Source organism: Ochlerotatus camptorhynchus, unplaced genomic scaffold (assembly GCF_037179485.1).
Source record: "Ochlerotatus camptorhynchus isolate MF236.1 unplaced genomic scaffold, CSIRO-AGI_Acam_v1.1 ptg000366l, whole genome shotgun sequence".
NCBI lineage: Eukaryota > Metazoa > Arthropoda > Insecta > Diptera > Culicidae > Ochlerotatus > Ochlerotatus camptorhynchus.
Window position 1 is genome coordinate 308,487 of NW_027040854.1, and position 15,668 is coordinate 324,154.

The 15,668-nt window shown below is 36.8% G+C and overlaps 1 protein-coding gene across 2 annotated transcripts in view; it reads left to right on the plus strand.

Moving 5' to 3' along the window:
* Positions 1–15,668, plus strand: part of LOC135709855 (protein phosphatase PTC7 homolog) — a 56,461-nt gene that overhangs the window by 40,630 nt on the left and 163 nt on the right. For both annotated transcript variants that reach the window (XM_065232278.1, XM_065232277.1), the window contains exons 4-5: positions 15,116–15,429; positions 15,507–15,645. In XM_065232278.1, coding sequence (XP_065088350.1) covers positions 15,116–15,429; positions 15,507–15,645 — 453 coding nt within the window. The remainder of the gene's footprint in view (positions 1–15,115; positions 15,430–15,506; positions 15,646–15,668) is intronic.

The window sequence follows — 15,668 nt, forward strand, 5'->3', positions numbered from 1 at the left end:
GGCCCGCGGGTATCGAACGGTTGGTCACGGCACCATTATGATCGCGCACGGACAGAACTTCCCTACGTTGTGTATTACGGATGGTTAGAAATAATAAAACACGATCGAATTACTGACCGTCCTGCCATGGCGGAGGTAGAACTACAATTATTTATTGATAATGTATAGGACACAATACAATGCACAGCTGGTAGGGTCCACACGTAGTGGACGTTTGCACAAACAATACATTTTACAGATCAATTTCGGTGTTTTTGTTTACCGAATTCTGTAAAAAATTCTAAGTGTGTATATCATATAAATTATACATTGCATGATATGCTATTACTATTAGCTTAATATTTCAGCTACCCAAGCAAGTCATCGAAATTAATATGAAGCTGATGAAGCAGAGGAAATAACAGCATTAAATAATATTATTTTTTCGTCATGTTAGTTATTCATCACAATTTTTAGCATTATTGTTAGTATCAATCGAGCAAAATATATTTAATTGCCTTATATATCCTATACATTTCAGTGCTGCGTCCACCTGCCATTGTGAGCTGAGGAGGTATAGAGCTGCATCTTATTATATGTAAAATACTTCTTCATTGCAGTAGCAACTATATTATCCATATAAATGTATTTCATTATGTCATATTTTATTGTTCTGATATATTTCATTTTTCCATTGCATATATTTTCATTATATAAATAAATACTGGGTTGGGAGGGAGCATCGGGGTACCATTCAAACTGAAACTGGACGATGGTATGATTGACAGCCGGAGTCTAGGAAGGAATAAACACTATCAAACAGTATCATACCGATACTCCAACAGTTTCAGGGCGATTGACGCGCCCTACTTAACAAACCATCCAGTAGGAAGCTTAATAAGTATTGCGAATTGTGTTATTCGATTTGTTTGAGCGGATCGTTGGAAGGAGATTCTTAAATTCCCGTGGATTTCGCGTAAGTGTCTCTGCTTACGGGTCCGCCTTTCCGTTTTGGCCCTTCATACAGCGATATTGTGAATTCAGATCGGTAGCTCAAATTGATCTTGCTATTAAGTGGAGCTGCATACAAGACAAGTCTTGATGGGATGGTGGCTACCTTACATACATACATTAGCAACAAAAATGCTCTCACTTGAATGGTTCTTTTACGAATGTAGAAACAAGGTAGGCGGTGCTGTCTGTGTAGGTAGAAAGCTTCATTCTTGACAGCACAGCTCTGATGATAATAATTGTAAAATCGCAATTCAACGGCGCTTATTTAAAATTTGTTTAACTGTACACACTCATTTTTTATCGTTGGAAATCAGCAATATTTTGCTGGATTTTTCCGAGCTGAAAGTTCAGCAAATATTTTTGCTGGATGACCAGCAATTTAGTCCAATGCCAAATGGACAGCACTTTACTGATTATCCAGCAAAACAGAAGATCAATCATTTTCCTGGAAGAGCAGCAAATCTCGACTGTTGTTTTTAAGAAAGAGGCATCGCATTGTTGGAATAAATATTTTATTACACTTCCATGTAGTTGTATATAGTAATTTATTAAATGTGATTGCACTTCTTAAAGAATTCATGTGACTACACTTATTAAAAAATCATGTCTTGAAGAAGATATGATGGGCCATCCTGGGTGAGTTATTGTTGTTGTTCTTGTTCCTGGGTAAGTTTACGAATGAAGAAAACTGTAAATTTCAGAGAAAAACGAAAGTTTTTCAACTTAATTCAGGTTACTAAGGTAGTTTAGTATTACTTACTTTATGACAAAAGCTCTTTTTATATAATTTCCATGATATTTTGTTGGTGGGCGTTGCACTGTGGGGCAGCGAAGCCATTCGCGTGGCCAAAACCTCTAGCGCCGTTGGTTTGCTTTCTACAGCGATACAATGTTCTACAAAGTTGTTCAGTACTAAAAGCGCCATCTTTTGAATGTTTTATATTAGTTCATTTTTACGCCACATAGGTGGCGCTCGAGTCTATCTTTTGAACGGAACATCCTAGCCGAATGGTTTTCACGGCAAAGTTGTGTAATTTGATGTGTTGAGAAATGTTGTCGAAGACATCGAAACTCTATGACTCACATTAAGTGAGATATTGGGCAATTAGGAAAACAAACCTCTAAAATTGCGTTTTTTCCTTTTTTTCACCTATATACGTCAAATGTATAAGTTTTATACTCTGATAATTAACAAAATGGTTCGACTCATCCAATAAATACTCATTATTTTATATACCATGCTTTATTATATAGTTAATAACATAAATGTCTCAAAAAAGTGATGCATAAAAATGTCAATTACTCAAAATATAGCAAAAAGTAGCAGCCAATTATTTTTACAGTGATTAGTGTAGACCTTGTTGGGTAAAGTAACGACCACAGTTCAACAGGCAACTGCAGGCATTTTCATATAACATTATTTGAATATTGCATACACACTTAGAAAAATTGATTTAATTTTAGATGCTCTGAGACTGACATATACGAGCGTCGAATTTGACATAAAATTGAGTCATAACAGACGCGAAATTCAAGTCAATCAAACGTAGTTTTCGTCGAGTATCGAACTTTTCATTCTCGGTGACCTTAATTTTACATGAAATTTGTGTTTACTTTTCATACTTTATGTCAAAGATTGATTCCGTCTCGTGTAAAATTTGTTATTTATAAGTGTGTATGGTAAATTCTTTCAAATTTGTTGAACTTTTTCTTTGTGTGTAAAACATGATAAGATGTTATTGATCTGAATAGATTACAAACAATCAGAAACACAAGAACAAAAGCACGCAGATTCTTCACTAACGCAACCCAAACAAGTGCAATAACTGGTATTAATGAAGAATTAATTGACCGATGCGATACAATTCTTCGTACGTTGTCTTCCGGATTTTCGATCAAAATAACAGCATTTCGAAATTTTGCTGAAGAAACTGCTCGTCTTTATGTTACCCTTTATAAATGGTATCCAATGTCAGCCTCTGTCCATAAGATTTTAATCCATGGATCGCAAGCAATCCAAATTGCATTGCTTTCAATTGGTATGTTAAGCGAGGAGGCTCAGGAAGCCAGAAATAAAGACTTCAGAAAATTTCGGGAACGATACAGTCGCAAAACAAGTCGAAAGGACACTATGGAGGACGTTGGAGGATGGACATTTTAAACCAGCAGTTTTAAGTCTCCTAGTAATCTAGTAATGCATCTATTGCATTCATCAATAACATCTTATCATGTTTTACACAGAAAGAAAAATTTCAACAAATTTTAAAGAATTTACCATATGCAATATTCAAATGATGTTATATGAAAATGCCTGCAGTTGCCTGTTGAACTGTGGTCGTTATTTTATCCAGCAAGGTCTACACTAATAACTGTAAAAAAATTGGCTGCTACTTTTTGCTATATTTTGAGTAATTGACATTTTTATGCATCACTTTTTTGAGACATTTATGTTATTAACTATATAATAAAGCATGGTATATAAAATAATGAGTATTTATTGGATGATTCAAACCATTTTGATAATTATCAGAGTATAAAACTTATACATTTGACGTATATAGGTGAAAAAAAGGAAAAAACGCAATTTTAGAGGTTAGTTTTCCTAATTGCCCGATATCTCGCTTAATATGAGTCATAGAGTTTCGATGCCTTCGACAACATTTCTCAACACTTCAAATTACACAACTTTGCGGCAAAAACCATTCGGCTAGGATGCTCCGTTCAAAAGACAGACTCGAGCGCCACCTATGTGGCGTAAAAATGAACTAATATGAAACATTCAAAGATGGCGCTTTTAGTATTGAGCAACTTTGTAGAACATTGTATTGCTGTAGAAAGCAAACCAACGGCGCTAGAGGTTTTGGCCACACGAATGGCTTCGCTGCCCCACTGTGCGTTGGCCAAATTTGGATTTTTCAGATATATTTCTAAATAGGACCTAGATTATTTAATACTCTAGTAACCTCAAGTCCGTGCTCTGTCACAATGTTTCATTGTGATTAATCAACACTCAAAGGGGTAAAATATAAAATTTGGGGTGAATTTGAAAGAAAGGGAACTTGGAGTGTAGAGCGCACTGCCCACTGGACGATTCTGAAGCCTGGCCAAGTGAGTGGGGTATGGGTTTATTTGATTGAACGTCATTTCCACTGTACATATTGATACATTCAAACCATTGGCATTTGAGATAAGACAGAGATAGGATGCGAAGGGCCCGCTTAGGAGGAGCGTAACCCATGTTATGGTTTCCATTTATTAAATAGTTCAGATAGGCTAGAAATGACAGGTTCATAGTAAGAAAATGTACCATATGGGGCCCGTTCACTGATCAAAATCAGATTCACATCGTCAGGCCCTGCCCAAGAATAAGAGGATTGACGATGTTTTGTCAAGTTTTATTTTGCATTTGCATTTTGCATTTAATACTCTAGTAAATCTCACGTCCGTGCTCCATCACAACATTGTGATGTGTCAATACTCACTGGGTTATATGTCTTAGACCAGTTCCAGATTAGTTTGCTATTAATATCTTCTGCATCGCAGTTTGCGAGAGATTACTGAATATGGGTTCTCTTTTCCGACCATAATAGTGTGAGGGAAGGGGGTGAGTTAAACTTTGCGATCTGAGAGCGAAATAGAGGCAAATAAATAGGGAACACAATACCATGACCAGGGCTGGCAAATTTCATTTTCAATGAAAGATCTCACGCGATATTTACAGAGATACTTCTGTCACTGTCTTTGGATGAGAAAACGATGATAGAGATTTTCTTCAAAATCTCATCGAATTTTTCGTCATGACAGAACGTGACAGTGTTGTGATCATCGCAATTACTAGCTCATTTAATGCTATTAAAGCTACTTGTACCGAGGAAATCTAGATAATATTTACATTACATACGGTTGTTTGCTTAAATTAATCTAAATCAGTTAGAAATGTTGATGTCAAAACCGCATAAGAATTATTCTCATGAGTGCTTGATCATTGAAAAATTACAAGAAAGCTAATGATAGTTAGTTTCGTCTCGTGATAGTGAAAGGACCTGTTTTCTCATCGTCTCATGACGGTCGTGATATTTACCAGCTCTGACCATGACCCAAATAAGTAACCAATGCATGCGGCTCACACTTAACTTGTTCTATTTCCTTCTTCCTATCATGTACTAATATTAACTGCCTGAGGACAAATGGGAACACGACCAGAAGTTTAATAGGAGGAAAGTAGCGAGAAAGTTTGAACAAGAAAAGAAGAATTAAACTTGCACCGGCAAGAAGAAGTAGACATAAAGGATCATGCCGGGTGGAGACAGCCAATGTATACTGGACGAAGCTTGTATCTAGGAAAAAGTATATTCGCAATATTCATAGTCTGGCGGATAGAATCTCGGGAACTAATTGAACTGTCAAATAGCGGAACCAATCGAACAAATCACGACCAACAACAGAAAAGAGCACATCATCTATTGCGAACAAAATTTAGGAAACCCTTTTCTCGGGACTCAAGGCTCGTCTACGCAAACTAACACCATCTTTGGGTTGGGGAAAGTTTCCCTTATCCGATGATGCTAGTAATTTGCGTTCGATTGGCGAAGAAAGAATAATCAACGTTTTGTTTATAAAAGTTGATAGTACCTTTTCAATTGCTGGTCTAAAATATATTGAATTGGTTCCGCTTTTTGATAGATCGAAATTCTAACCGCCAGACCACAGACAAACAGACGTAACTCTTTGAAAAAGTTTTTCTTGAAAACATAGTATCTCAAAACATAGAACCTCAGTAGCGACATCTTTCAGGCTTCTCGCGGAAAACAAGCTTGCTCGCTAATTCGCAAGCAATATTGCATAAAAGTTCTATATAATGTATAGAAACGTCAAAGTGATCCGATGCCAGCGCTGCGGCGAGTAGTTCGCGGAACTGATAATATTCAAATCAACCGTTAAATGCGTGAACGAAGATAAACAATGAAGAGTTACGTCTATTTGTCTGTGGCCAGACTATGAATGTAGCGACCAGAGTTGCGACCTATCACAATCACGATCGCCAAACAGCTGATGGTAGTAACGCTTTGTACATTCCTATCAATGTGCTCGTCGAAGCTCTCTCCATGACCATCCATCTAGTTGACGAAAGAAGTAAAAAGCAACTGGTGAATGTTGTCTTCTGTTGTGATCCATCACCGATCTGGTCATTCCCGACAATCACGACACTCATCTGTGCTCGTTTTGAAGCAGTTGCTGCTTTGCTTGCTTATGTGAGTGTGTTGGTGAGTGAGCCCAACAGCTTCCGTTTCATGTTGCCTGCTTTGTTTGTAACTTGCACAGTCGCGCCTGCCAAGACGAACTTGGAATGCGTAGGCATTGTTTTCATTTTCTTCTGTCGTTTCGCTTTTTTCTCATGATCGTACTGCAGAAGTCTTCACTGTTTTCGTTCTGCTTTTTATCATCAGCAGCGAGTGTAACGTTTTGCTTGTGAGCAGCGACCATTACTGGTGATTGTTGTTTGCCATGGCTTTAACTCTCACTGCGTGACAAAACGATCTGTCAGCGATAGTCGGTTGATGCGAAGACGAGTGTCACGTGAGTGTCATGATATTTTGCATCACTGATAGCGACTATAGGAAAAAGTCGTATGTGCAGGAAACCCAAACGTATCAAATGATCCCCAATGGAAATTGTTGCTGGCAGCAGAAAAACAATATAAAAATAAAAATAATATACAACCGACAATATCACTGCAGGCAAGCGTGTGAAGCATGTGAATCAAATTCATCAGTACGTCACAGCAAAGGCTTATGGCAGCAAAACCCCAAATAGGAAATTAAGCAAGTCAATAGGAATTTGACCTGGGCCCAGGTCAAGCAACCGCTAAGAATGGAGGTTTCTCATATTGGCCCTCTGCACCTCTGGAGGTTTCCAGGATACTTGAGTGAGTGAGCACGTGAAGAGGGACGTAACCCGCAGGAGCGGGAATGAAAGCGGACATAGCTCATGCAGCACAACAAGTCGGCGTGCTGTTTCTGTTCTTCTCTTTCCAGAAAAAACAACAAATACTCTATAGCTCTTCTCTATTCTTTTATTCTCTTACTATCCCATACAAATCTGAAGCTAGTGGGACTGCCTACGGGAGCAACAGGCCTGCTGGTGGAAGAAAGTCGTTATGCTATACGGTCTAGCATGGGCCACGACCAAAATTTCCGTAGGTTCATACCTAGCTTAAGTGCAGATGGGCGAGCGATAGTCGGCCACGGTGTTAGCTGAGCAATAACAATAACTATAACAATTTCCATGATATTTTGTTAGTCGAACACTTCTTGAACATAAGAATAATCATAAATCGAGAAGGAGCAAATGATAGATTTTGGCCTGATTTTGACATTTCATACAGTTTACTGGAACGTTCAGCAAAATATTTCATATTACTGATTTTTCAGTTTAAGTCAGTATTGCTGGACGCGATTCAGCAATTCATTTTGCTGGAACGGGATTTCAAAATTTGGTGTGTATACATTGGTGACCAATAGCGTTACAGAACATATAGACATTATTTACTTGTGTATGGGAGGAAAATTATAAATTTTGGAAGAAAATCACAAAACAGTAATGGTCCAATTTTGGCAACAATTTTGAATATTGAGGGCCTCCCTTAGCTCTGTCGGTAAAGGCGTAGCTATAAAACAAAACCATGTTAAAGGCGGTTGGGTTTGATTCTCGGTCCGGGCTTTGATTATACTTGCCACATAATTTATACTAATGAGAAAATAGTACAGGCTTAGAAAGCTTTCAATTAATAATTGTGGAAGTGCTCAAAGAACACTAAGTTGATGATCGGCGCAGTAGGGACATAATAAAGCCAAAGAAGATAAGACCTGATGTGACCAGTCATGGGAAATTATTTCGTTTCTTCATTTACTTTCATTTTCCTCTAACTTTTTCATAAACAGAATTCCGTAAAATGATGAATGAAGCATTTGTAGGTTTTGATATTTGCTACAACGTTTATGAATGGCTCAAATCTGTATCTATTAAGCATGACGAACTAGAGTGGGCAGAACTTGTTATTGCTTTACAGTGAATATAATTTACATTCACTGAAAAACAATGGTGGGTTGTTCATCATGCATAAGAGGTACCGGTTTGAGTTATTTACAAAAGTTGTACCTAATCACAAAACCTACAAAATCTTCATGCATCAATTTACGGATTTATATTTATGAAAAAATGTGGTTGTTGGTTTACCCTAAAACTGGTGCAATCGGAAAGGGCTCATGGAGATAAATTTACTATTTTTGGAATTTCGATATAAAAATCAATGGTTCAATCGGTATTCAAAGTTTTTAAAAGGCAATGTTTTTAAAAGGAACAATGAACTGATGAATTGGAAGCCAAATCAATTGTTTTACTGGTGTTTTACGACGACCGAAATAATTAAAACAAAAACATTCAACAATAAACCATAAAAACAGAGTGATTCTCTACCAAATAAACGTCTTGCTCTATTTGTTGCATAATTTTCTTCAGTTTCCCGTCTTATGGTGGTAAGCTCCAACTCGGATTAACTTTTAATACCGTCCCTGTTTGGATGATCTGCAAAATATTTGCTTAAAGCCGCGTTGATTCACTCTGATGTCGACATCAAAGCAGCCGGACATTCTTGATCGGGATTTAATCCGAGGATAATATCAGTTGGAGCTTACCACCATTATTGTTTTTAGAATTTGATCACTCAGCAATAGGGTTTTTGATCTAATTTCCGTCCTACTAAGCACACTCCGCGCTTCACCTCACTCTTCTGAACGAGTTTAAACAAAAAATGGAATATTTCTGTCAAAAATGACTTCTAAATTTATTCACCTTTCCATACGTACCGTTGGATTTGATAAAGAGTCACCAATTGTTGAGATATTGATTAAAATCTAACACTGCTTCTTGATTCTAAATTCGTTCTACGAGTTTCAATTCCGTCCTAACGCATTGAAACGCCATTAGATTTTCTTCGTCCTACGGATAAACGTAGAAAAACGGGATTCGCAGGGAGTGCTTCTTTTGTTTTGAAAACAATGAGCGTAAATATTCATACAATGCGCTCTAACCGGGTTTATGTTGTAGCTAATGAACTAACGCATCGGAACAAACATATTTTTGATTTGTGCACGGTGAAATAATTGATATTATTGATCTTTTCTGATCGATAGAACGGAAATGGGCGATTACGACGAAGTAGCGCTCTACCCTACTACTACTTGATTTTTGCTGTTTCAATTTCAGGCGTAAAGTGCATGGGCCTTAACCCTCCGTTACTCGCGTCAAGTTTTGTAACACGAGTACTCGCGCGTTGTACTTTGTACAACATTGTGAGTTTTCCATTGTCATTTTGCAGCCGAGCAACCAATCGATATGAAACCAACGGGTATTAAAACCTTAAAAAACTTGTTTTTCACTAAACAAGCTAAACTTTTATCACAGTTAACTTCCAAAAAATGCGGATAATAGAGAAAATGTGAATGGAAACCGCGTAAAAGGTGTCCGTACTACAAGGGATTTGACTTAATTGGTTACAACATGGAAAATCTCAGATCCTGATCAGATAGAAAATTACTGTCTTCGGCAAAGTTGTTCTAGAGATTATAACCTTTTTGCTGGTGGAGAGTAGTTTAGAAAATTATCACTACGTGGCGCTAGTATATACGTGCAATTTTCGCATATACAATAGCTCGAGATCCTGAGCAAGTAGAAAGTTACTGTCTTCGGTAAACTTTCTCAGGAGGTCAATACTTTTTGGCTGGTGAACAGTAGTTCAGAATTGTCTTACTACGTGGCGTTAGTGTACACGTGAAATTCTCATATTTAATACCTCAAAATCCTGACCAGATAGAAAGTTACTGTCTTCGGCAAAGCTGTTCAGGAGATCATAAACTTTTAGCTGGATCAGTAGTTCAGAATCTTCTCACTAGGTAGCGCTCGTATACATGTTAAGTTCTCGCATGTGATACATCCTGACATCAGCAAGTCAAGATTTTTGCGTTGGTGGACAGTTGTTCAGAATTTTCTCACTACGCGGTGCTAGTATGCACATGCAATTCTCGCATTTGCAATAGCTTGAGATCCTGAAAAGATAGAAAGTTACTGTTTTGTGCAAACTTGTTCAGGGGATCAAGACTTTTTGCCTGGTGGACAGTAGCCCAGAATTTTCTCACCACGTGGCGCTAGTAAACGTGTACAATTCTCGCGTATGCTATAGCTCGAAATCATGAACAGGTAGAAAATTACTGTCTTCGAAAAAGTTGTTCATTTCATTTTCATTTCATTTATTTGTCGTCAATCAGTGTAGACCGTTTTACAAAATATGTTCATTAGGTCAATGCCTATTGCTTGGTGCACAATAGTTCAGAATTTTCACACTACGTGGCGTTAGTATACACATGGAATTATCGCATGTAAAATATCTCGAGATTCTGATCAGATAGAAAGTTACTGTCGTCGACAAAGTTGTTCAAGAGGTCATAACTTTTTCGCTAGTGAAAAGTAGTTCAAAATTTTCTCACTACGTAGCGCTAGTATGCTCGTGAAATTCTCGAATGTGTTTTGTTTTTCGAGATCCTGACCAGATAGAAAGTTACTGTCTTCGACAAAGTTGTTCCGGAGGTCAAAGCCTATTGCTTGGTGTACAATAATTGAGAATTTCCTAAGCGGTGCTAGTATACACGTGAAATTTTCACACATAAAATATCACGAGATCCTGACCAAATAGAATGTTACTGTCTTGGGCAAAGTTGTTCAGGGGGCCAAGGCCTTTTGGCTGGTTTGTTTTTTCCGTCGATCTTGTTTTCCGTGCTGAGCACCAATGCTACCGACGTGCCAGGAAGGCAGCTCCCACACCTGGACCCTACCTATCGACCCATCAACTCATGAACCGGGGACCAACGGGAGGCCTTTTGGCTGGTGACAGAAATTCATTTTTACACATCATTGCGCTTGTATACACGTGCAATTCTCGCATTAGATATATTTCGAGACCTGCTAAACTGTCATCGGCAAACTTGTACAGGAGATCAAAACTGTTTCGTTGGTCGACAGTACAGAATTTTCTCACTACGTGGCGCTATTATACACGTGAAATCTTCGCATACATAATATCTCGATATCCTGAACAGCTAGAAATTTACTGTTTTTGGCAAAGCTGTTAAGGAGATAAAGATCTTTTGGCTGATGAAAAGTAGTTCAGAAATTTCTCAAAACTTGGTGAGCAATTCTCGCATATCAAATATCATAAAATAAAAATATAATTTGGATAAGACAAATATATTCTGGATTACTTTTACTGGTGAAGATTTTCATGCAGATTTGTGGATACATAAATTGGGGTGAGTCGTTCCACTTGTATACCTCTGATAAATTAGTTGTAACACGTATCTCAGATGGAAAACATTATGTTAAAAAAATAATATCCCTTTCATTTTAGGCTAAATTAAAAATGACTTATCGAGGGGTCTATAACAAAAAAAAATCCCTGTATTAACGTGTGCACAGACAACGAGACTAGCTCAGAGAGTGAGGCACTTTTGCTCAGTTGAATGGAGACATTTATAAAACCGTACACTCCCGATTATACGTTTAAGGACACCCCCAAAAAACATGGAAATGTGTTATGTTCATATCTTTCTCATTTTATGTCCAATTATCGTTCTTTTTAGAAAATTTGAAAGATTTTCAATGGAAATACGAAGAGGCAAATTGCTTAAAATAATTTTCAAATTTTGTATACCAAAATTTATCCCCAAAGCTACGCTATTTTTCAAAATTTTCTCTGAAGAATCATGATTGATTTTCTCAGAATTGAGTTGAAAAAAATATTTGAAATTAAAAGTAGTTATAGAACCCTTATGCTATACCATTCATACCATTCAAATAACCTAAGGAGATCAAAATATGGTTGTAAAATGAGAGAGCTTCGAACAAAACACATTTGCATGTATTTTGGGGGTGTATTTTTCGGGAGTGTTGGTTATTCAGCGCTACTACGCTTTTGGAAATTTCTCCAGACAACTGAGTAAAACAATCTCACGACTGAGGTAGTCCTATGGCTCGACTGGCTAACTCGTGTGTATATATTTTATACATTATACATTACATTACACATTTTAGACGAACTGAGTAGATTCTTCTCGTTTAGATTTACGATAAGGTGTATGTAACCTTATATTCGACGTCACACTTCTAGCAGCGTAGGAATAACGGTATAATGAAAAAGATGATGATTTCATATTATCAGGCCTTTTCTTTATGACTTTGGATGTACCTACACACTTAGATTTTTTGCCGAGATGGGCACCACCGAGCAGCTCGGTATTTTATTTTGCTGGATCTCAGCGAAAAATTTGCCACGTGGGGAGAAAATTCTTAACTACTGTCTATCAGCCAAAAAGTCTTGACCCCCTAAACAACTTTGCCGAAGACAGCAACTTCCTAGCTGATCAAGATCTCGAGCTGAATATGCGAGAAAGGCACATATATGCTAGCGCCGCATAGTGAAAACATTCTGAACTATTGTCACCCAACAAAAAGATCTTGACTTCCTGAAAAATTATGCCGGATACATTTACTTTCTATCTGGTCAGGATCTAGAGATATTTTATATACCAGAATTTCACATGGATAGTAGCGCCGAGAAGTGAGAAAACTCTGAACTACTGTCCACCTGCGAAAAGGCCTTGACCTCCTGAAAAACTATGCCAAAGACAGTACTTTTCTTGGTAACTCGAGATATTTTATATGAGAATTTCACGTGTATACTAGCGTCGCGTAGTGAGCAAATTCTGAACTATTAAGCACCAAGCAATAGGCTTCGACCTTCTGAAAAACTTTGTAAAAGACAGTAACTTTCTATCTGGTCAGGATCTCGAGATATATCACATGCGAGAATTTCACATGTATACTAGCGCTACTAGTGAGAAAATTCTAAACTACTGTCCACCAGTGACAAGGCTATGATCTCCTGAACAACTTTGTCGGAGACAGTAACTTTCTATCTGGTTAGGACCTCGATATATTCCATGTTGTAATCAATTAAGTCAAATCCCCCGTAGTATGGTCACAGTTTACGTGGTTTCCATTTACATTTTCTCTATTCCGCATTTTTTATGTGTTTACTGCAATCAAAGTTTAGGTTGTTTAGATCAAAACAAGTTTTTTAAGGAATGCTCGTTGTTTTCAGATGGATTGGTAACTCGGCAACAAAATGACAATGGAAAACTCATGTGTGTTGTACAAAGTAACGCGAGTAACGGAGGGTTAAAAGAATATATTGAAGATACTGCACTTTGGAAACAAATATTTGTTAAAACATAAACTGAACTATTCTTTTCCGGGGTTTTAATTTTTCGTTATTTAAAATTCTCATGATATGAATTCTTGGAATTCTGCTATGAATTATCATGGAATTCTTCTGAAATTAATCAGAAAACACTTCGCGTAATAATTATAGTTGATTTTTTTTTTATTTCCTTGATACCGCTTCTAAGAATTTGATTGGATGTTTTCTTAGAATTCACTTGAACCTATTCGGAGACTTTGAAATTCTTTTCAAAATTTTCTTTTAACTCTATTCAAAACAGCAAAAATCTCTCGAAATTTAGAAACCCCTTGGCGTATTTTAAAGAATTTATTTCTAATTATCAACAATTTTTTTTTTTGCTATCAACTTTGTTGGAGCTCTGTGATGAATCTTTCGCATGCAACACTCTTAGAACTCTGTTTCTTGTTGAATTCTCGTGGAATTCTTCATAAAATTCATCTGTCATTTTCCTCGCGATTCTCATACAAATTTCTTCAGAATTACGTAGGAATTTTATTTCTTTTGAAATCTCATTCGAAAATAATGTGGGAATCCTCCTCAATGTTCGTTTGAAATCAACACTTTGAATACTTTTAAATTTTACTATGGTTTGTCTGCAAGATTCTATAGGTTGTTCCGTAATTTGCTACAACCCTTAAAATGCTTCCTAGTCTTAGAGCCTTGACAATTACGATTCAACAACACTCATAACTATAATTTTTTTTTCAAATCTGTTAGTTTGAAATTTTTTGAAAATCTCACATTTTAATTATTTTTTCTACAAATCTTGCATCACGAAGATTGTTATTAATCACATATTTTGTAGAAAAGTTCTAGTTTCAAACTCTACACAAATTTCAAAGCCCCGGCTTCTTAAATCATTTTTTTATCCTTTGAGCAGTGGTGTCCCGTAACCTCACTTTTTACCTATGCAACAACTTTCAAAATCAGATTTAATGCCATATTCATACTCGAATCGGTAGAAAAATACACTTAATCTTCTAGTTTACTCGATATCTATTCATTGCAAGCAATATTTCGATAATTGTTTAAGTTTTGAGAGTTGGTGCACAAGTAGATTGAGTCTAAGAAAACGCCACTGCCTTGGAAACTCCATAACCTTTCAGTAATATTCTTCAATTATTGGTCTATTGGACGTCAATATTAAATTTAATGAACCATGTTTAGTTTCACGTTCAGCGAGGTGCAACGTCAGCAGGTTTTACATATTTTTTCGTTTTTAACTCTGTGCATCAGCGCGAGTACTGAAAGGTTAATATTTATGTTAGTAACGGAGTGAGAGTTGAATTTATACTTTCAGTTAACTAACACTTTCAGCTAACTAACACTTTCTGTAATTTTGCTTTTATTTTTCCCACAAATAACCTCCGAAAATTTACAGTTGGCCACGTTTTTAAAAATGCGTAGGTACAATTTAGTTTTTTTGTTGAATTATTAACACCGGGAATTTTTAAGATTCAAACCGGGAAAACGAAAAAAAAACCAGGAATTTCAAAATGAAAATTCACTGCCCACCCTGATCCCTAGGAGAAAATTAATTGTGATAATCCTTGATTATCTGAAATCTCGAATCGAAGAATAATATTAAGAATTTGAAGAGCTTTAGTGACAAAAGTATGCTGCAAAAAGTTGGCGTTAGATCGCTTCACGAATCACGTCACATCACGTAATGTAATTTTACGTGTGACGTTGTACCAAAATAGTTCGAGTTCTCCATACAAGTTTAAATGTTCAATTTTTCCCTATATTTTTTTGTATATTTTTGTTTAGGTAGCAGCACGGCGTGTGTTCTAATCCTAAATCACGAAAACAGCACATTATATACAGCCAATATAGGAGACAGTGGTTTCATAGTGGTTCGCGGTGGTCAAATTGTACATCGTAGTGAAGAGCAACAACACTATTTCAATACGCCGTTTCAGCTTTCGCTGCCACCTCCAGGTTTAGATAACGTATTGAGTGACAGACCAGAGTCTGCGGACACAATGAACTTCCCGGTGGAAAAAGGGGATATCATATTGGTTGCAACAGATGGAGTGTTCGACAACGTTCCTATGAAGCTATTGGTGGATACATTGAGTGAGGTATTGCATAAAGATTGGATATACAAATATTGTTTAACAAACTTTTGAAATGTTTGTCTGTGTATTCATTATTTCAGGTTGAAGGCGAAGAAGATCCTGTAAAGCTGCAAATGTGTGCAAATTCAATTGCATTGATCGCTCGATCGTTATCCTTCGATAGTGAATTTATGTCGCCATTTTCTATCAATGCGCGACGCAATAACATAAACACGATGGGTACAAGTTCAATGGATCATAAG